Source organism: Mustela putorius, unplaced genomic scaffold, assembly GCF_011764305.1.
Source record: "Mustela putorius furo isolate JIRA1106 unplaced genomic scaffold, ASM1176430v1.1 tig00003987_pilon_pilon_pilon, whole genome shotgun sequence".
Classification (NCBI taxonomy): domain Eukaryota; kingdom Metazoa; phylum Chordata; class Mammalia; order Carnivora; family Mustelidae; genus Mustela; species Mustela putorius.
Window position 1 is genome coordinate 8,873,550 of NW_025422126.1, and position 23,710 is coordinate 8,897,259.

At 38.8% G+C, this 23,710-nt stretch overlaps 1 protein-coding gene and 1 non-coding gene across 3 annotated transcripts in view; one reads left to right on the plus strand and one right to left on the minus strand.

Moving 5' to 3' along the window:
• The window catches only part of NARS2 (asparaginyl-tRNA synthetase 2, mitochondrial), a 126,699-nt gene extending 103,502 nt beyond the window's left edge, over positions 1 to 23,197 (minus strand). For both annotated transcript variants that reach the window (XM_004763467.2, XM_013061905.2), the window contains exons 1-5: positions 22,675 to 23,197; positions 19,141 to 19,250; positions 18,232 to 18,352; positions 15,697 to 15,837; positions 9,470 to 9,550 (exon numbers count right to left, since the gene is read on the minus strand). In XM_004763467.2, the coding sequence (XP_004763524.1) occupies positions 9,470 to 9,550; positions 15,697 to 15,837; positions 18,232 to 18,352; positions 19,141 to 19,250; positions 22,675 to 22,815 (594 nt within the window). In that variant the 5' untranslated portion in view covers positions 22,816 to 23,197. The remainder of the gene's footprint in view (positions 1 to 9,469; positions 9,551 to 15,696; positions 15,838 to 18,231; positions 18,353 to 19,140; positions 19,251 to 22,674) is intronic.
• LOC123389608 lies at positions 14,990 to 15,096 on the plus strand. The gene has a single exon (XR_006604231.1). It is a non-coding gene; the product is annotated as a U6 spliceosomal RNA (small nuclear RNA).
• Positions 23,198 to 23,710: the final 513 nt, after the last annotated feature.

Consider the following 23,710-nt stretch of genomic DNA (forward strand, 5'->3'; position numbering starts at 1 on the left):
CCTACCATGTGCCAGAGAATGTGTCAGGTATTATTCAACAATGTATAAGAAACACATGGCTCCTGCTCTTCCAAAGGCAAACTAATTCCTACTTAAAAGGGTTGCTGAAAAGATTATATAATATACCTTGACACAGTGCCTGAAGTATACTTGGTATTCAATAAATGTTTTTTCTTTTTCTTTTTCTGCTTGGATTACTTAAAGCTAATAAAATGGGATTACTCCTTTCAGAAATCCTGTCTAGAGGTCTAACATTACAAAAAACACCAATGAAAAAACATATACGGCAATAAAGTACTATACAAATATTATTTGACTTAACATACTATACAAACATTAGATGTTATTAGTCTGATCTATCATCAGATTAAAATGCTGGCACCTGAATCAAAGTAAAACTATTTGAAAATTATGAACCCAAGCATAACTGTCTTCAGATTTCATAGTGTTTTTATATTCTTAATGATTTGACTTAAAATCTATCCTTGTAATATCTAAAATAATATGACTAGCTTTTAAAGTCACATTATTTTGGTGGCATTTATTATTGTAAGATTTTGTTTTTCCCATTTAAAAATATCTTGCAAATTCATGTTGCTGAGAGGCCAAATAGAAATAACTTTGTAAGTCAAATAGCAGTAGCACAGTACTTTTCACAAGAAAGGAGGATTAACAAATATTTACAGGATGAAGCAAATAGCACAATTTTAGTAATTTTAGCAAATAGCACAGTTGTGTGGCTGATGGGATTAAATCATTTTAAGAATGCACTCCACTTGGTGGATGCTGTAGGATGGAATACAATAGCTCAGTCTTCGAAATAAGACCTAGGAGCAACAGGCTGTATTGGTTCACAGTCTGAGGGATTTTTTTTTTTTTCAAAGCACAGTGCTGATTCACAAAATTCTCACTTCACAGAGGAAGCAACAAAAACATGGTATCAAGTCAGTTATCTTCTCAATGCCCTTGAAAACAGATTTGCTTTTCTTAATCTAGTGTGGCATTTTCTTTCTTTCTCCTCTTTAATTAGTTTAATTAAAAAAATAATATAACTGGCTAAAATTGGAGAAGAAAAGTTAAAACATTTGGTAACATATTCGGAAAGATGATTCATTAGAAACAGCACCCACACATATTGCTGACAGAAATAAAAGTTGGTAAAAACTCTCTAGAGAAAAAGACAATAGTGACTGCCTGTATGCAAGGAGAACCAGGCTAGCTGGGAGTAAGGGGTGGGAGGGAAACAACTTTTTACTTTACACCCTTTGTAACTTTTGAACAGTGTAACTTTTATATATAATTTTTGTTTTAAGCAATACAAGGAGATGATTAAAAATCCAAAGTATAGGGTGCCTGGGTGGCTCAGTGGGTTAGGCCGCTGCCTTTGGCTCAGGTCATGATCTTGGGGTCCCGGGATCGAGTCCCGCATCAGGCTCTCTGCCCAGCGGGGAGCCTGCTTCCTCCTCTCTCTCTCTCTCTCTCTCTCTCTGCCTGCCTCTCTGCCTACTTGTGATCTCTGTCTGTCAAATAAATAAATAAAATCTTAAAAAAAAAAAAATTCAAAGCATAAAGAACAGTAGGCCCCGTGCACAAACACTAGCATGAGTCTCATCTATTTTCCTAGATATGCCCAGGGCCTTTTTTACATGCAAAAACTCAACCTCCTTAACAGAAATAAACATCCTCAACAGAAAAGGACGGATCTTTTAAGGATGAAAGTTCTGCAAAGCCAAAACGGCCCACAGAAAATATTAATCAACAAGTATCCAAGTGTCCCACCACTGTCAGGTAACAGTTCCCCATAAGAAGCTTGCAATCTAGATAAGGAAATAAAACAGATGTAAAAAAAAAAAAAAGAAGAAAACTGTCCAAAGAGGCTATAGCAATTGAACACAAGGGTGACAGGACTTGGAAGAAGGAAAAGCTTAAAGTCAGTTAAAGAAGCTACTTTTTTAGGGACGCCTGGGTGGCTTGTGGGTTAAGCCGCTGCCTTCGGCTCAGGTCATGATCTCGGGGGTCATGGGTCCTGGGATTGAGTCCCGCATCGGGCTCTCTGCTCAGCAGGGAGCCTGCTTCCTCCTCTCTCTCTCTCTGCCTACTTGTAATCTCTGTCTACTTGTAATCTCTATCAAATAAAATAAATAAAATCTTTAAAAAAAATCTTTAAAAAAATCTTTAAAAAAAAAGCTACTTTTTAAAAAAAACATTTTATTTATTTGACAGAGAGAGACACAGTGAGATAGGAAACACAAGGAGGGGAGTGGGGAAGGTAGAGGCAGGCTTCCCACTGAACAGGGGCCATGTGGGGCTCGATCCCAGGACCCTGAGGGCAGACGCTTAACAAACTGAGCCACCTTGTAACCCCAAAAGAAGCTATTTTGATAAGAGGTTTGACCTGGGTTGGCCCTCATAACATCTAAAAAGTTTAAAAGAAACAGGTAAGAATATTAAAAAGTGCAAACATCAAGCAGAAATGATGTGTGCTGTAAATAACTCAGCCATAAAAACTTACAAGCACCCAAATTCCTGAGGTCCAGTAACTTCTTGTTACCATTTCTAGAATGCACAACAATTTGTAAAAGAGAAAGGTCTAGTGCTTACATCATATGCACATTGTTTTACTTTTCTTTCTTTTTTATTAAGATTTTTTTTTTTTAAATTTATTTGTCAGAGAGAGAGCGAGCGAGAGTGAGCACAGGCAGATAGAGTGGAAGGCAGAGTCAGAGGGAGAAGCAGGCTCCCGCGGAGCAAGGAGCCCGATGCGGGACTCGATCCCAGGACGCTGGGATCATGACCTGAGCCGAAGGCAGCTGCTTAACCAACTGAGCCACCCAGGCGTCCCTGTTTTATTTTTCAATAGCAGTTTTAAGTTTTCATGTGTCATCTCACTTAATCCCTACAACCTGTAAGCATTGTTGTCAATAATATTTTACAAGTAAGGAAATTGAGAATTGTTGTGGTAATAAGTAGTCCAAGGTGACCAGCCTTTTTCTTTTTTTCTTTTTTTTTTTTTAAACTCTCACCTCTGGCATGACAGAGAGGGAGTTCTGCAGATCCACTCCTCAGTGAAATAGAGGAAAGTTACAAAATAAAAAATAAAAACACACCCTTGCCTCCCACCCTATCCATTCAAAGTCCCTGAAAATGGTCCTAAGGACATACAACAAATGAAGAAACATCTATTCAAGAAAATCTACTAAAACTTGGTAAGGACAAGTGGTGTTTGAATGACAACCCACTCCCTCTCCCTTCCCCATCAAAGCTCAGCATGACAGAAACTCCACCTCAGACTGTTAAAACAGCCAAAGACAGAGGGCCCATTTTTTTTTCCGAACATTCCATTAGCCACCACCATATAGTATATCATTAGTTTTTGATGTAGTGTGCAGTGATTCATTAATTGTGTGTAACACCCAGTGCTCATCACAGCACATGCCCTCCTTAATACCCATCACAGGGCTACCCCATACTCCTACCCCTCTCCCCTATGAAACCTTCAGGTGTTTCCTGGAGTCCAGAGTCTCTCACGGTTCATCTCCCTCTCTGATTTCCATTCAATTTTCCCTCCCTTCTCCTATGGTCTTTCAGGCTATTCCTGATGTTCCACATGAGTGAAACCATATGATTATTGTCTTTCTCTGATTTACTTATTTCACTTAGCATAATCCCCTCCAGTTCCATCCATGCTGATGTGAATGGTGGGTATTCATCCTTTCTGATGGCTGAGTAATATTCCATGGAGCCCAGTGCCCCCAATAGGGGGCAGGGCAACTTCGCCCAGAGGGCTCTTTTGAACCCCAGCTCTGAGTCAGAGGAGTACCTGAGCAGGAGGGGCAGCATGCCAGCATTTGTCACCTTGTCCATAGCTACCTGCTGAAGCATAGTTCTGGGTGAGTGCAGTCACCAGGCAGGGGCTCCCTTCTTTTGCCCAGTTGCTGCCGGTCAGAAGGAGGCTCTACCTTGGGCAAGGCACTAAGAAGACTAGTCCCTGATTTCTTGTCCAGGCTCATGGGCTGGGCGAGGCAAGCCTAGGAAAAACCTAGGCTGCAGCCATCCACTCCACCGAGTTTGGTTTCTATTTCAGATTGTCACTTGAAGAGAAGTGTCCATTGTCCCTGCCTCCAACACTAGAGCCTTATTCAGAGATTTTGCCTGGGGATAGAAGCAGGCCACACTTCCTCAAATCTCTTTTTTAAAGGAACTGACTTCATTTACAATAGAGTGTGGAAAAGTTCAAACATAAAGGGTGCTTTAAAAAAAATGTTGAAAGGCAAATGGGAGGCTTTGGACTTTGGTGATAAAAGACAAACTGTAGACCGGCTAATCTGCTGGAAGAAACTGAGAGACAGTAGGGAGGAGCCCTTTTGGGCTCATGGTAAATTTCAAACACTGACTTTGCGAAGTATACCTTAAAAGGAGCCTGAATTTGACTGGATCCATCTGTGAATATTGTTGAAACAATAGAGCCATCAGCCTGGAATTAGTGGAGTTTCAGAGCTGGGTGTGGTCTGGGAAAGGGACAGCCAAAGAGATTCCAGCCAGAATTAATGCCACCTCTAGGTGACTGTGGGTGTACTCAAGACTGTGCCAGCCAGGGTCATAATCGGAGGCTTCACATTGCTAGGGGGATGCAGGGGATAGACTGGTTTCTAAAATAGAAAAGGAACTCCTTTAACTCCACAACAAAAAGACAAGACAATTAAAACACTGACAGGAGACTTAAACATTTTTCCAAGGACATACAAATGACCAACAGGCACACAAAAAGGTGCTCAACATCCTTTGTCATTAAGGAAGTGCAAACCAAGCCGACTATGAGATACTGCATCCATTAGAATGGCTATAATCAGAGACTGAAAATAACTAGTAGTGACAAGGATGCAGTCAAAGTGGAACCCTCAGGGTGCTTGGGTGGCTCAGTCAGTTAAGGATCTGACTCCTGATTTCCGCTCAGGTCAGGATCTCAGGGTGGTGGCATTGAGCCCCACATCAGGCTCTGCCCAGTGCGGAGTCTGCAGAGATTCTCTTATTCTCTTCTTCTCCCAACACCCCCAGCTTGCAGGCATGTGCTCGCTCTCTCAAATAAATAAATAAAATCTAAAAAAAAAAAGGCAGAACCCTCATACATTGATTGCTGGTGGGAATATAATACGGTGCAGCCATTGTGGAGAAAAATTTGTCAGTTTCTCAATAAGTTAAACATAGAATAACCATATGAGCTAGCAATTCCACTTATAGGTATATACTCAAAAGAACTGAAAACAAGTGTTCAAACAAAAGCTTGTACAGAAATGTTCACAGCAGCATTACCATAATACCAAAAAGTAGAAACAACTTAATGTTTATCAATGAATGGTTCAACAAAATATGGTATACCCACACAACATAGTATTATTTAGTAATAAAAAGAAAGGAAATTCTGATACACGCTACAACAGAAGCCAGGCACTAACGGCCAATATCATGTATGATTCCATTTATATGAAATATCCAGAACAAGAAATCCATAGAGCCAAAAAGTAGATTAGAAGTTACTAGGGGCAAGGAGTAATGGGAATGGATAATTTTTGCTATAGAGTTTCTTTTGTAGAGATAAAAAAGTTTTAAGAAATAGAGAGTGGTAATGGTCGTACAACACTGTAAATATAATTAATAGTACTGAATTGTACATTTAAAAATAGCTAAAGTGGGAAATTTTGTTACATATATAACCACAAACACACATGCAAACAAACCAATCTAATGCCAAACTTCAACATACAGAATGAGACGCAGCATGAGAATCTTAGTATGAGACTCTTCACAGTTTGAGATTCAGAAATAAAATTACACATCTTCTTGGGTTCCATTTAATAGGCTTACACTTTCAGTTCACTCTCAGCTTTAAAATGAATTTAAATGTATAAATTCTAAGGCTTGAATAATGTTCCTATTATATGAAGTATTACTGTTAGATTTTCTCAGCTTAATTTAATTTCATAATGTGAGACATTTATCTGTCACACTTTGGCATAGGAGAACTGTAATTTGAAAAGCTCATATGTATAAGTTGCAATGTTCAAAAGCAAAAAGCAAACTCATAATGAGATACAATCTCATACCCTCTAGGTATGGCTATAATAAAAAAAAAAAAAGAAGAGCAATAATAAGGGTTGGCAATGATGTGGGGAAACTGGAACCCTCATGCATTGCTGGTGGGAATATAAAATGATGCAACCACTTTGGAAAGTGGTTTGGCAGCTTTTCAAAATATTAAACACAGAGTTACCATATGACTCAGCAATTCCACCCAAGAGACATGAAATCATATGCTCATTGAAATGTTTTCACAAATGTTCATAGTAGTATTATTCATAATAGCCAGAAGGTAGAAACAATCTAAATATCCATCAACTGCCAAATGGATAAACAAAACATCTACACAAAAGTATACCAGCTGAATATAAAAGGAAATATAAAGGACTGATAAATGCTACAACATGAACCTCAAAAACATTGGGCTAAGAAAAAAAAAAAAGCCAAACACAAAAGACCATATGTTGTATGATTCCATTTATATGAAATGCTCCCCCAAAGGCAAATCTATAGAAAGTAGTTTAGTGGTATCTAGAACTGAGGGGAGGTGGGTGGGAGGGGTGGGGAATGGCAAGGGGCTGCTAATGGGTACCAGGTTTCACTTTGGGGAGATGAAAAGGCTCTAAAATTGGACTGTAGTGATTGATGGCTGCAGATTCTTGTGAATATACTAAAAACCATGGAACTGTATTTTAAGTGGGTAAATATATCTCAATAAAGTTTTTTTTTTTTTTAAACCTGTTCCATGTTTTGGTTCCTACAGCCGTCCAACTTTATTTCTTATCATTCACCAATATGAACCTTCTAATTTATCCATCCAGAGTCCATTGAAAACCCCACACTCATTTCAATTTCTTGACTCTGCTCACGTAGTTCTCCTACTGGGAATATCCTCCTTAGATTACGCCCCAGCCACAAATTCATTTGGAAGACTTTCCTGCCCAAGTCAATCCTCACTGACCTAATTTTCCTCTAGATTCCATACCACTTGCAACTGTTAATACTGTAACCTCAAATATATATGTAAAGCAATTTCATCTTATGTTCCATCAACAGCTAATTTTTGCCATAATCTCTAATTCTTGCCTTTAATCTCTTTTACCTTCTAAGAGACAAGCTAGCATCTTGAACACAGATGATATAAATGTCTGCTAAACAACATATGCACGCCTTAATGCAATTTCATACATATGTGTTCAGTAGTACCCAAGCCTTAACAAATATCCCAAGTTTAAAGCAGGAAACAGAAATGAAGAAATGGGAAACTAAAATGATGGAAAATGCTATCCATCTGTGTATTAGAGAAGTTTATGTTCTTATTGTGCATTTCAAGATGGACTTTTACTGCTGCCCTCAAACCTGGGTGTACTAGACGTCCTAGTATTTTTTCTTTTTAAGTAGGCTCCACACTGGGGGCTCAATCTCTCAACCTTGAGATCATGACCCGAGCAGAAATGAAGAGTCAGACACTTAACCAACTGAGCCACTCATACCCCCCAAGAGAAGGAAGAATTTAAATATGAAACTCCACTTCCTCCTAACAGCGGGGTACCAAGATTCAAACCCCAATACCTTTAAATGCAGTCAGGACAAAATTTACACAATGAAAAATGGAAGTACTGTACAGAGTGTGTGTGGTGGGAGTAAGAATGTCCTGCTTTCAAAGGATAGAGGGTTGGCAGGGGTAGAAGACAAGTCTTCTAAACCAAACTTCTGAAAACAACAAAGCAGGTCATAGCAAAAAGCCACAAATTGCTGATATCTGACCTAGAGCCTGACTGCAGAAGCCTAGGACCAACAAATTCAAAAGCATTTCTTTCTGATACTGTGAATAGGCAAGTCTAATTCCAGCAATATGAAATTCCTCAACCTGGCCCTGAGAGGGTACAAACATTGAACACTTCTCATTTGTTTAGCTTCAGAAATAAGTATTTTTCCTTTCCTCTATATTTATACTTACCTGGTAACTTGCCTTTTGTTGTTTAAAGGCCAAATACACATACTGTAATCTTTCAGACTTGCTTATGGGATTTCCCTGGTAGCAAAGTAGTTTTCTCCAAATGTGTCATTATTTTGGTCTGTTAAAGATTTTTTCTACTTGCTTAATTTGCTTTATATTTTCTTATTTGTAAAACCCCTTTAAATTATACCCTTCTTTTCCTGTCATTTCCTTTTTAATAGTCAGTGGTTTAGATTAAGGGATTATGAAATGTATTTAAGGTGGGTAATTTCTCACTTCAACATTCAGGAGACTATTAAGGTGCAAAGAGAAAATAAATAACGTAAATGCCTAGAAGAGAATGTTTTTCACATTTATGTATTGTTATTTTATCATTGGCTGGCTTTTTTGAACTCACATTTACAGATGCTAACACTCCCAGTTTAAGTGTTCAACAAAGCATTTTTATTCTGCTTTTTTGTAAAAGGCTATCAAGATTTTTTCAAACTATGTATGAATACAGGCAGCATTTGATTATCATTTTGAATAATGACTTCCAAACATTGGGACAACTTCTCCCAGTGAACACTTGCTCAATAATAAGAAGAGCAGGCATCATTATCAAGAGTCCAAACGTACTGCACCAGAACAGAGCAGTTATACACAGGTCTTGTAATTTGATGGAATCACCCAGATGTATAAATAAGAACCTTGACTTCTGAGAGATAAAGAAATCACTGAATAAATGGAAAGAAATACGAAAAGCACCATTTATCAACACACACTTCTCTCTGCTCATTATTATATTACTGGTCAATGATGTTAAACAGGTTGTAAAATTGGTAAATAAATCAACTGCCTGTAAGTAAGAAAAACTGGTAACTTTTAAGTAATGTGCAGTAAGAGAAAGCTAACAATGCCTGGCATATACCAGGAACTCAAAAAAATTATTGCTGTACAAAGAATTAAAATCAGAGCCTTCATGAGGTATATGGAATATAAATAATTTCTTATAAAATAAATGTGTTCTTTATAGACATTGGAAAAGAAAATATGCACATGTATGTCTTCTTGTTTTATTTTTTAAAATATGACTCACATCCAAAACTATCAACTGCGGGTTGAATGTGCATGAAAGAGATCTGAAAAGCTTTATTAATCTCTTCAAGTTTCTCTAGTTCACCAATTCATAGTTACCTAAGGAAAGCAAATGGAGTACTAATTTAAAAATTCATTCCTTTCAGTCACAATGTCAGTAATATAGCCAGTAGGACAGGAAATCAGGGAAGCCTGAATTTTCTATATCTGTTCTTTAAGGATTACTATTGACAAATCTCCAAGATCTAGTTATGGTTTATCCACATAACTGTTACTAAAAAAAAAAAAAAAAGGCAAACCCTCCAAAGAAAAATATCAAAGAGCAACCTATCCTTCAAGATGGGAAGCAAAACTTACTTCAACTTGGAACAGTTCTCCAGCCCCCTCACAGTCATTGGATGTGATTACTGGAGTATGAATATGCACAAAGCCACTGTCCTGGAAGAAAAGAAAAACCACTTTTTCAGCATATTTATATATAAAACAATTCTAAGAACATATAACTGATTATACTATTAAAAAAGCACTGAGAGAATGCCATATCAATTCTCTAGCCCGCCAAGCATAACTAATAAGATATCAAATTGAGTGTTCTACTGTGCAGAGAAGCACACTGAATTTTAAATCAAGAACTGACTGAGATATTCTCTAGTCCAACATGATTTCAAAGATAAGGAAATTGAGACCCAGAGAGACTTAAAGAAAAATTCACACAAATAGTTGATGGCAGAGAGAGCCAGGACTGGAACCCAAGCCCTTAGGATCTCTCTGACATATTTTTTCTTCCCACTTCCCTAACACACTGGTAGTGATTCAACACATACACACTCTCTCCAGGCTAATGCACAATGATGTCAACCCACACTGTTAAGGGACTACAAAGTGATCAATATGAAGCTGGGTTGTCATTTTGGAATGAGACCCCCAATTGTCATAAACCACCAAAAAGGAGAAGAAAGTTGACAAACAGGGACTGAAGAAATAAATAGCAACAAAGGCAGAAATGATTTTTAGGAAGTTTGTCATTAAATTGATGGCACAGTACACTACACATGGCATAGGCAGTGCACTTCCTTTGCCCCAAGGAAGATTCTGAACAGCAAGTCCATCCATTACTGAGGCGCCCAACTGCAATTCTTCCGCTCCAAAGTCTGAGCTATTTCCATTAGTGAACCACAAAAGCTGTTTGCTAATAGGACTGAAATAACCCAACAAATTCAAGGTTATGCTTCTTTCATTTTGACTATGGATGTAGGCAAAAGGTTACACTCAGTGTAAATGTTGCAGGTGAGCACAGAGAGAATTCAAGTGAACTTACGGTGCAGAGGCAGAATAGTAGTGTTTCACACAAAAATTTTGGTCTTGAAATCAATGCAATGAATTCATACATGCACATTTAATCTCTGCCACATTGTGCCTATCACTGAGGGAATGTAAAATGTCTCAGTGCATTACACCAGCCGCCTCCCAAATTGGCCTCTCCCTTCCTAAAAAGGTGGAATTCAAGTATTCGGGCTCTGATACAAAGTATCCAGTTAACAACTTGTCTTATGGTGTAGACTGATTAAATATTCAAACTATAAATTAGGAGTCTCAGAAAATATTCAAATATGTACTTAACCTGGGAGCTATGAACCTAGAGGTGCCACACAAAGCACATTACAGAGAACGAATGAAATATAATCAATAACATTACTGCATAAAATTTTTATCTCCTAGGAGCCAGAATTATGGACATGAATCATTTATTCCACATGAATACAGGCAACTATGAGCAGGAGTGTAGTAAACAAAGAAAGGAAGTGAAAAATCCAAAGGAAACGAGGGTGGTGAGAGGGAGGGGGAGAGGGAGGAGAAAATTTAACGGCTAAATGTAATTGCCAAAGTTAGAACTGGTCAATTGCCACAAGAAACATAACTGCAAATCTTATGAAAATAACTATATGGGCTTAAAAAAAAAAAAGATCACTCAACAGCAGGAATTATTCTTAATACTCAATTAATGCTAAACCTTTCAAAAGGTGTCATCAGCTTTTTAAGCCTTAATGCTGCTAAAAGGCTTATATCAAAATCTAAAACATTCCCCCCAAAAGCTATAAAGAACAGAGTCCAAAAGTAGAATAAAAAAGCACAGAGAACAAAATCCAAAAAGAGCAAGTGTATAGGGAAGTAGAAAAATAAAAAGGAAAATAAACAGCCAGGAGTTGGGGAGTACTGTCTGCCTTCACTAGGGTAGTGGTGTCAGGGATCCATCCCACCCTACAGCAAAGAGGTCCCTGCTTTGAGACAGGAAGGCCAGAGAAGGAGCCAAAAATAAAAGTACATGCTTATTCAATTTTTCTTTTCTTCTTTTTTTCCCTTAAGATTTATTGATCTGAAACAGAGAGAGAGAAAGCATGAGCGGGGGGAGGGGCAGAGGGAGAAGCAGACTCTCTGCTGAACCAGGACCCCCCTCCCCCACCTCTTCCCCCCAGGCCCTGAGTGGGGCTCAATCCTAGGACCCTGTGAGCAGAAGGCAGAAGCTTAACTCACTGAGCCATCCAGGCACCCCTAGTCACCCAATTTTTCCGATTCTACTCACCACCTCTAAATATCTAAATGTTTTTCATACACAGTTTAGAACCAGATATTTTATAAGACACTGAGTATCTGAAAGTTATAAAACTCACATACTAAGGCCCATGCATATCACTCAAAACCTCATGGATTGTACTTTTCTTTTGCACTTACACAAAGTAAGCATCAATATTAATCAGAATCAACAAGAAAGAAACATGACAACAATTGCTAGCCACTGGCAAAAAAAGTGATAGAAAGACCAAAAAAAAAAAAAAAGAAATCCATAAAAAGCAGTCACAAGAACTCGAAGACACAATAGTCTGGGGTCATTCAATAGAGAGAAAAAGAATACACACTGATGGGCTTCTAGGGCCTTGCCATACAGAAGAGGGAAAAATATGATACTCAAATAAAGAATCTGGACTCATCAAGAAAGGGCAAACTCTTCTACTGGCTCAATTAGGAAGCCAGGGAAATATGTAATATATTTTAGGAAATATGTAATATATAACCTCTACGGGAAATTGGAAAAAAAAAATGTGCCTAACTATTCTGTTATGGGAGAAACTTAGCTTTTCTAAATAATTCATTCTTGAGGATTCTAGATATCCAAGTACATAGCAAATGTGTCAATTTTATGAACAAACCAACTTATACACAAAATATTTTTGATTCTCAAACCAAAAAAATGACCTTCTAATCTAGAGATATTAGGAAAAAACACCTAGAACAGTACCTTTTTTAAAAATTTTATTTTATTTTTTTCAGTGTTCCAAAATTCGTTGTTTATGCACCACACCCAGTGCTCCAAACAATATGTGCTCTCCTTAATACCCACCACCAGGCTCACCCTCTCCCCTCCAAAACCCTCAGTTTTAAGTTAGGATACTTTAAGGCATGAAACTCATAGATTTTAAGTCTTTTTGTATTTTATTTTATGTATTTATCTGACAGAGAGAGAGATCACAAGTAGGCAGAGAAGCAGGCAGAGAGAGAGGGGGAATCAGGCTCCCTGCTGAGCAGAGAGCCTGATGCAGGGCTCGATCCCAGGACCCTGAGATCATGACCTGAGCTGAAGGCAGAGGCTTAACCCACTGAGCCACCCAGGCGCCCCTAGATTTTAAGTCTTAACATCTTTTAGTGATTCTGAAGTAGTAAGTCACAGAAATAATACCAAATACTAAATAACATAAAACTATTTAATATGCCCTTTAGTACTCTGTGATTTCAATTCAACCCTAAGTGTTAAACAAATAAGTGGTAACAATATAGAATTATCAGGATTATATTTTCCAGGACTTCACAATTAAAAAGCGAATTTATAGTACTCAAAAATTACCTGCATTTGTACCTAGAACCAACAGTGCTAAAACTCATTATTTGCAACCACTTAAAATATCATTTTGCTTGCTTATAATATTATTTTTTTAATTTCAGATTTTCTGTTTGTTATTTTTAAATTGTTTACTTATTTGTCAAATCTTCCAGTAATAAATGTATAAAGTAGGTAAAGCTCACTTGTTAATGGACTGCCAATATCACCACCTAGTGGCCAGAAATCTACAAAACTTTCAGTATATAAGAAGGTCTACTTTATCCACTGTTTAAAGCCATATGAGGCAAAAAACATTTTTAGATCTGAACAAATTTTCTGTTTGTGTGCTTCAAGCGCTACTGAAAAGCCATATGGAAGTTGCATAAGAAAGTTTATGAGAGCATATGGAAATGTACCCTTTCGAACTATAATAGGATGACATAGTATAATGTGATTATTTTTCTTTGTTTTATTCAAAACTGTATGCTTCAAAGCCATGATGCTCTTTAGCTGTTTCACCAGAAACTAACTCTGAAGGAGCTTTTCAAAGAGCAAGAATTCTCTTGGTAAACTTCGATAGGGCTGGGCCTACATGAATTTGGATGCACCCAAGAGAAGGGTATGATGCTAGACAATCAGCTGGATCTGGAGAAATGGCATAGGAAGGGGTCCAGAACCACTTGGAATAACACTGAACTTCATCTGCTGGGTCACTCCTGATCTTTGGGGCCCTCCCATCCACATGGGGGAAGGTCCCTTCACCTCATCAACACAACAACTATGTTCCCCTGTGGCCTTCCCAGGTACGGGGATGTGGCTGACAAGCAAAGCTAAATAAGAAAAAAAATGCCTTTAGGTGCCTACCAATCTATTTGATTAACACCAATAACTCTTCAAAAGTAGTGCTTACCACATATAAAATATGTTTATGACCAAGATGGAAAAACAGGGACCAGATTTACCCTCCCCCTTGAAAAAACTAAAAACAAAGAAACAAACAAACAAACAAAAATAAACTAAAAACCCCACCAAAAAAAAAAACCCACAAGAAAGGATGGTTTTCAAGACCATGGATATCAGACACCAAAAGACAGCGATCGCTGAGGTGGGAAACAAACTTAGTGAACCCTATCAATAGCCTTGCTTAGTACTTTGAGATTGTCCAGGCCATAGCAGGAAGAGGAGGAAAATAAATTGGAGCCCAGCACATGCATGTGGGAAAACTATCATAGGCCAAGGACAGAACCATCCAGAAAGATTAGAGGAAACAATGCCTGGGGCTGGAAACAGTACCTGTTCCCACAAGCCAGACTGGAAACATTCAAAATTCACAAGACGCTAGGTAAAGTACTCAGGAAGGCTTTGCCTCAGTAGTGGAAGTTAACTAGCCCTAGACTACTTAACCGGCCCCATTCACCAAATCATAAGAGCAAGACCTAAAAGGTTCAAAGAATTTTCAAGTAGCTTAACTGCACACCAAAACAAAGCTTAATAATATCCAAGATGGTAAAATTTTCTGTCTGGCATCTAACCAAAGACTGGCATATATGCAAAGAAGCAAGAAATCATAACCTGTAATGAGGAGACAAAAAGCAGTAAATCAAAAATAAATAAAAATAAAAGCAGTAGATCAAAAAGGACTTAACAACTGACAGACATGTTAGAATCAGAAAGACATAAAACAGTTATATATTTTTTTAAAGAATTTATTTATTTATTTGACAGAGATCACAAGTAGGCAGAGAGGCAGGCAGAGAGAGAGAGAGGAGGAAGCAGGCTCCCCGCCGAGCAGAGAGCCCGATGTGGGGCTCCATCCCAGGACCTTGGGATCATGACCTAAGCTGAAGGCAGAAGCTTTAACCCACTGAGCCACCCAGGTGCCCCGACATAAAACAGTTATTAAGCAACTATTAAAACTGTAAAAGTGTTAATTAAAACTGTATTGTGTATGTTCAAAAAGTTAAATAGAGATATGGAAGATTTTTTTTTTAAAGGTCCAAATAGTGCTTGTTTTGGCAGCATATATGCTAAAACTAGAATAATATAGAGAAGATGAGCATGGCCCCTGTGCAAGGATGACACACAGATTCATGAAGCAGTCCATATTCTTCCACACAAAAGGGGGGAAAAAAGGCCCCAATCAATCATCTAGTTATGAAACCTACAATGTTCGATGAAAAACGCACTGGATAAGAATAACAACAAATCAGTCATCATAGAAGAAAACATCAGTAAGCTTGACGACCTAGCAATAGAAACTACCCCCTAAAAAAAGCACACAGGGAAAGGGAATTTTAAAAAAGAGAACATAAGTGAGCTATGGAGGTATCATTAAGTGGCCTTGATATATGGGCAACTGAGGTCTCCAAAGGGGGAAGGTAACATAAATTTTGAAGATGCAATGGCTGAAAAACCTGAAGAAAACTAAAACACATAGATCCAAGAAACTCTACAAGGTCTAAATGCAAGGAACAAAGAAAACTGTGCTAAGGTACCTCATAATCTAATTGCTCAAAACCAGCAATAAGGGGACAAGCTTAAATCAGCCAAAGAGAAAAGTACCACGCAAGTAAAGGGTGCTTGGAGTAAGTAACTGTAACTATCAGAACTTTCAGGATAATACTTCAAGGTTACAATAATTCAACCTTTACACAAGAAATAACAGCTGGGGGTTAAAAAAGAACAGTTAAAAGCACCCAAAGCACCTTACCTTAAAGAAAGAATGAATAGCAGCCGTGGCTTCACTGCGAACCCTCAGTATAGAAGCCAGAGCATTAGTTCTACATCGAAGGTGAGGGTATTGTCTCAGATACTCCAGAGGATGCCTCTCTTTATATTTCAAAGGGAAAGCCTGCCAAAAATTGGAAAAAAACAAATGAAAAGCTAAAAAAAGATAATGTTCTATAATAACAGTTTCCAGGACACTGGTTAAACACTAATGCGTCAGAACAAAATTAAAAAATTTTCCTTCTCTGTTTCTTAAGATAAGTGAATATAGTCCATGTTAATTCCAAATTAGTAGATTGGTAGGTAGAATCAGAGATGTGGGTGTGACTCTAGCTTTACCACTTACCAGGTGTGGAACCTTGGACAAAGTTAATTACTGAGGCTAATCTGTTATTTTTCAAATTTTCATCCATTAGCTTATATCAGTCACTACTTACAAACAGAAAGATTAGGATATAATTATGCAAAATAGCCCACTGTTTGGCACATAAGAGTTCAGAATATTGTAGATATTAAAGATTATGTTTTCTACAGCTGTGTACACACAGCTGGTGTTCAATTTTAAAAATCACCCAAATGTCTTGAAAGCCCATAATCACTTATAATCAATTGGCACTGTTTTTCACTGCTTATCAACATGTCTAAGAACATGAAGGAGGGTCAACAGCTTTCTGTCGTCTGGCAGAGTAGTGTATATTTACAAAAATTTCAAATTATGACTCTATGTAGAAATATTATACCCTGCCCACCCTCATGTTTCAAGCTTAAGACAGAAACAAATCGTCAGACCAAAACCAAAGTTCCAGAAAAAAGGTAACAGAAAAGCTAAGTAAAAAAGCAAAATGGTAGCTTATTCCATTTAGTCTTATCTATTTCTTTTAGTGCACATGCTAATTTATTTCATAATAGAAATAAGTACCACATCTACTTAAGTCAAAAAAGGACCACATTAACAGGAGTCTGGGTCTGCCTGGGGATCAGAATGCCCTAATATCTAAATACTTAAAAATGAACTTGAAATCAAGGGGAAGAGAAGGTGAATGACAAAGAGAGAAGCCAAGAGAGAAAACTTTAAGAAGCATTAAACACATGGCAAATTTTAATAATCATTGTATCTCTCTAAAAAAGCAAACCCAAAAATGGTTACCATCTCCAATTCCTGAGTTCCAAAATATTTTCACAGTCCACTATTCAGAAATCTTGGGACCCAATTCCAGATTTTACATGTCAATTGGTATGTATTAGTATTTCTTAAAAAATTATTCGGAATGACATTTTTAAAAAAGTTGACCATTTTTCTCTTATTTCCTTGTATTTGTTTTCCTCCAATTATCCAAAAGAAATAAAAATGAATTAAAATGATGCAATTTCCCTATACTTCCTCATTTTTTGTTCATTAAATACTTGAAGATAAGTATAGCACAACTACAGGGGAGTCAAATGGCTAGTACATCAATTTTAGCTGTGGCACTAGCCAGCAATATCACCTTGGGCAAGTCAGATCACCTGACTGGGCCTCATTTTCTCCAATTCAGAAACTGGATTAATAACCTATGATTTTATACCCTTTATAAGGTTATAAGGTTATACCTTATAACCTCTTTATTAGAGTGATAAAGGTTTATCAGGTGATAAATAAAAGGTAGTAACAAAGACTCTTGCAAAAATAGGCATAAACATGTCTTTTTTTTTTTGAGAGAGAGAGCATGCGAGAGTGAGAGTGCACAAGAGCAGGAGAAACAGAGGGAGGAGAGAGAAAACCAAGCAGACTCCCAGCTGATTATGGACCTGACGGGGTTCTTGATCTCAAGACCCTGAGATCATGACATGAGTTGGAACCAAGAGTCGGAATCTTAAACAACTACGCTACCCAAGTGCCCCAAACATATCTTAATGTAGGATTTCTTATCTTTGCTCAGCCCGAGCATTATGGCACTCCAGCAGTGTCCCACGGAATTTTCTGTGATAAATGGAAATGTTCTGTATCCATGCTATCCAGTATGGTAGCCAGCAGCTGCCTGTGACAACCAAACACTTGAAATGTGGCTAATGCCACTATGGAACTGATTTTTTAAAAATTTAATTTTGATTGATTTAATATTAAATTAGTTAACATTAAACAGCCACAGGTGGCTAGTGGCTAAGGTACTGGTCCAACACAGTTCTAGATCCTGTAAAAGTCATTTCTAGGCAGGGCTTTCCTAAGAATATGGTCTGCTCGATGTCTCTGTCACTGAAGCTAACTGGGCATCCTCGTAGAAGTGGCAAGTTTCAACTGTGACAGGCATCCAAAGAGATGGAGAGATTAATACTTCACCTTCTCTCATAAAACTCAGCCATCTACATACTTTTTGCTATACTCTCTACATTCCCCAGCTCTATAGCCTGTTTCGATTATTTGCGAAGTCCAACTGAAACACGCTCTAAGTGCCATCTTCCCAATAATCACACTTAAATCAGACAGCTAATGTTTTACATTAAGCCTAAATAGTCCCCATTAAAGTATTAGAAAGCATACCTTGGCATCGCAATTTCCAACAACTTCAATTTTTTCTGCCTTCAGTTCCACATTTTGCTTTTTGGATGGACTTTTCACTAGCTGCCCTTGAACTTCCACAGAACTCCCAAAAGCCAGTTCTCTACAGTAACCAAAACCCAGCATAGACAAGGTATCATTATCTGGAAACCTTATTTTAATATAAAACTTGCTATCAGAACATTCCAATATTTAATGACAGAGGTTTTACCCTTCTTTGGGCAGCAAATAATTGAGAGAGGCTGAAGCAAAGAATAGATACAGGGTATTATTACGTGAAGATGTTAGAAAAAGACAGGCCTCCATCAAAAAAAAAATAAATAAATAAATCTTGCCATTTGCAATGACATGGATGGAATTAGAGGCTATTATGCTAAGTGAAATAACTCAATCAGAGAAGACAATTATATGATTTCACTCATGCATGGAATTTAAGAAACAAATCAGGGGAGTATAGGGGAGTGAAGGGAAAAATAAAACAAGACAAAATCAGAGAGGGAGACAAACCCTAAGAGACTCTTAATCATAAGTAACAAACTAAGGATTGTTTAAGGGGATGGGGGTAAGGGCATGGGGTAACTGGGTGACGTAATAAGTACTGTATATTATTAAAGATCGAGAATCACTGACCCTTAAATCTGAAACTAATATTACGTTAATTAGCTGAATTTAAAGAGAAAAAAAAAAAGAAAAAGAAAGGCCTGAGCTTGAAAGATCTTGATTCCATATATTTGGACTTAAGCCTCAAAGCTCTGAAAAGTAGATTTGTTGAGAAAGATCACTCAGGGGGCAATATGAACACTGGATTAGAGAAATGGGGAACAGAGATGAAAGGGAAAAAAAAAGGTTCTTTTGTTATTTAAAAAAACAAAACAAAACAAAAAACCTCACCTACTGTCAAAGCTTGAATCTGCTACAACCTGAAGGCTTTCCAAAGATGATCCATCATTTATATGCAGGAACAATACTTCCTTCTGGGATCGGACTGAACGAATCCATCCCTAATAAAGAGTAATTTCTAAATGTGAGTGTAAAACACACAAACATTTTACATTTTCATTACACATGCACATGTAAGACTAAATGGAAAAAAAACAATGTCCTCAATCCTGTGTTAACAAATCAATCGCTTTTAGCTCACCGCTAAGCATATATAATTCAATATGATTCTTATTGCAGTGAGATACAGCTTTGGCATCACACCTTTTTGCTTTGTTAATAAAACTCACCATTCTGAATAGATGCTTAACATTCCAGTAGGTGAAGAGCCTAATTCACATCATCAATTTCCCCAGTATTGGCTATTTCACGTATTTCTTCCTGCCCCTTGCTCCTTTTTGCCACCACAACAAATAACAGGACACATACTTTCGCCCTTGTCTCCTTTTATATAAAATTCCTAGAAGGGAGATTATGTATAGACTAGAAACATCTCCATTGGATTTTTGTTTCCCTTTTAGAATGTATCACACAAAGTTCTCAAACAGCTTTTCATTGTGAACATATATTAAGTAGTACATAAGCTTTCAAAGACACTCTGAATTCATATGACAGGTACGTGTGAATACAAATGAGAGGTATTCTAGTAGACCAGTACAACTAAAAACAGGTCTCAAAGATCACATCCAACTTAAATTTAACTAGCAAAGAAATGGGAATATTCTATCAGACACTGAAAAACGGTGAAACTGACAGTGTTTGATTAACTATCAGCCACGCTTGGGAAAAGGGAGATGATTCTACTTACAAAACTGTATTGGGGGCACCTGGGTGGCTAAGTGGTGACCTCAGGGTCCTGGGATGAACCCCACATTGGGCTCCCTGCTCAGCCAGGAGTCTCCTTCTCCCTCCCCCTCTGCTGTTTCCCCTGCTTGTGCTCTTGCTGGCAAATAAAATTAAAACAAAACAAAACAGTATTGAGCCTTACTTGTGTTCCCACCATAAGCTACAGACCTATTATATTAAAGCTCTTCTCTTACTTATTTGCATGTCCATAATACTTTCAAAGTTTAGGAACCATGCTTTAGTTGCTTTGAAGGCAATTGTCAAGCACAGAGTAGATAATCCATTAATGTTTTTTAGTGAAAAAATATCTACCATGCACTGAAAATCTACTGTGAGAAGTGTTTTACTACCTTCGTGTACTATCCCATCACTTCTTCACAACAACTCTGTGGTGTGAACCTTTCTTACAAGTGAAGAACCTGGGCTCAAAGAAGTTAAATAACTTACTGAAGATCACACTGCTTGTTAACATAAAGCCTGAATTTGAAACTTTTTGGGGGGCTACACTGAATAAAGTATACATTGCCTCAGTCTCCTATACAAGGCCTTTCACAATTGAGTGTGCCCATCTTTCTGGTTTCACATCCCCACGCTTCCCCAAAGGCAGCTGCTCTCTGGTCAGGTTCAATCAATAGTAATTCCTAAAGCACCACTGTCTTGCTTTTCACTTGTTAGTAAAAGGTAACAATTGTGAAGCACCATTTAAAAATGTGCTTCTGTTCTAAGCTCTTTATAAATATTTTACTACTTGGTCCTTATAAGAACTTAATGAAGTGAGTATTAGAGATGAAGAACATATTTAGGGAAGTGAGGATAATCTCTCTAAATAATTAACATCACAGTTCCCAAGTAATAGAGCTAGAATTCAAATACAGTTCTTAGTTCAAAGTTCAAGTTATTATCAAACTTCTCTAGAATGCTATCTCCCCCCCAACCCATGGTTCCTCTGCTTGAGGAGCTCCTATCTTTCAGGACTCAAGTGAAATGTCACTTAATACAAGAAGTCGTCCTTGACCTCACATAATTAGGGACGTCCCTCTATATTTTCTCAAAATTTTTATACCACCAATACTGATCACATTGCCCCAATTACCAGTCTTAACCATTAGACCAGGGCTGACCCACAAAAATATAATGTGAGCCACATTATGTAATTCTGCATGTTTTAGTGGTCACACTAAAGTAAACAGGTAACATTAATTTTAATACTGTATTTAACCCAGTTATGCCCCCAAATATCAATGTGTAATCAATATATATATTGAGATATTTTATATTTTGTTCTCCAAAATTGGTGTGTATTTTACATTTACAGTTATCCTTCAGTTTAGACTAGCTGCATTTCAAAAGCTCAATGCCAAAAATGGCAGGGAGTTACTAGCTTAGACTGCGTAGCACTAAAATGAAAGCCTTTAACGTAAGCAGTAGCTTTTACCTTTGAATCTTTCTAGATTACCACTCCCAAGGGATCATTAAGGTATGTATGTCAAATAAAAGATGAATGGAGAAAGCTTTGGTTTGTATCATGGAAAAAATATGAAACCCAAAGAAATGCAGAGAGGTCACACTGCTAAAAATCAAGGATATCCGGGACGCCTGGGTGGCTCAGTGGGTTAAAGCCTCTGCCTTTAGCTCAGGTCATGATCTCAGGGTCCTGGGATCGAGCCCCTCATCGGGCTCTCTGCTCAGCAGGGAGCCTGCTTCCTCCTCTCTCTCTGCCTGCCTCTCTGCCTACTTGTGATCTCTCTCTGTCAAATAAATAAATAAAATCTTTTAAAAAAAATCAAGGATATCCAAGGACAACAAGAATAACTTCATCAGTGTTTCAGCAACCTATAAAAAACGGTCAAACCACATTGTGTGGTCTACTCCCTTAAGGGAAAATCTTCTAGGTGGAGCTGTTGCAACTGATAATAACAAGAGAAATAAAAGCAGCCAACATTTGACGTGAGCCATTCTTCTAAATGTCTGAATACCTATCACCTCAATTAATCTTCAGGATTCTATGAGGTTAAGGCTATTAGATTCATTGCCATTAAGAAGGAAACAGGTATAAAACACATATGAGACATGCCCATAATTCATGAGCTACTTAGTGGCAGATCTGAACCTAGGCAGCCTAACTCCAGAGTTTCAAACTGCTACACTCTACTCTTTCTCCTAACGTATTAAACACACATTATACACAAACCCCCATTTTTAGGCCTTGGGGTGGTTAAAAGTTGGGGGTAAAAAAGCCATTGTTTAGTCCAACGAGTATTTACTGTGCGACATGTGTGAATACCAAGACAGTTTAAGACACGGTGTCATTTCTCAAGGAGCTAGCTCGAGGCAGGCACTATTAACTATGGATGTTCATTATGAAGGATAAAGGAAAAGGGGCTCGTACGTTTATGCTGCTGTATGACTAACAAGTTTACAGATAATGTCCCACCGGGAAAGCAAAGTTCCAGGACTTCACAGGCATCCCAACAGTTTTGCAAAGAGCAATGGTAGGCAAAGAAAGGAGAAAACTGTGAACGCACGAGTGAACCACATTCTCTCCTTTTCCTGTCACTCCTCCTGACCAGGCAACCCTAGTCGTGGAGATGCCATTTAAGTCATTGAAAAGAAAAGCCCACCCCCTTCCCGTACACCAACCTGAACCTTAACGTGCTCCCCAATCGTGTTCTGGGCCCCAAGGGCATCCCGCACGCTCAGTCTGCATGAAGGTTTGTGTCTCGGGCAGGGAGTGGAGGAACAGGAGCGCAGGGCTCGGACCAGGCACCGGGCCCCAAACATCGCACGGCCGCCCCAAGCCCTCCTCGGGAGCAGCCCCGATCCCGGAGGGTGCGGCCCTTGCCTAAGGTGAACCTCCCCCTCTCGACTGCTCCCCAATTATGGGCTGCAGTCCTGCACTCAGGCGCTCCACGCCCCCCGACCTCGGCTGCTCCCTGTCCCTTCAGGGGCTCCAGCTTTGTCTCCACAGAACCTCCACTGCGCTTCCCTCTCTCGGGACTGGGCGGAGCGGAGACAATAGAGTCAGTGGCGTAAGCCCCAAAAAACTGCACGCCGTGGCCAAGCGAGACACCTCACGGTCCCGCGTACTTTCCAAACCCACAGCCCAGACCGCCTCTCCCAGCTGAAGCAAGCGCGACAGCCGCCACCACGTTACACGCCAACGTCAACGTCATCACGCTACAAGGAGGATGAGAAGGAGCGTGCGCAGTTCTGACCCCAGTTTACGGAGAAGGCGGGCCAAAGGCAGGTGCAGGCGGCGTGGGGAGGGAGCGGGCCAGAAGCTCAGAAGGGGCGGAGCTAAGGCATTCGAGCTGTAGGCGTCCTTGCTGGGGCACACGGGGAGCACACCTGGGACAGCGCCTGCCTCAAAGGTCTTCATTTCTAAAGCTTCCAGCTGATGCTGAGGAACACTGAGAGGCAAGGAGTGACTGAGGCAGAAGGAAAGCCTCCAGGAGACTTCGGTGTTGAGAGGATTAGCCCGAGGATATCAGTCGTTCTTAAGTTATAGATCCTTGCTTATGTCACAGTTGTGTGGATCACACTTCCAAACAGACAACTGCATAAAAGGGTGATCAGTTCCCTGGCGGAGCCCAACTCTAGGATGCCAGAGATAGATTGCTGGAGAAGGTAGCCCTCTAACTACTAAAGAGACCTTGTATATGCAAATCAGAGAAAG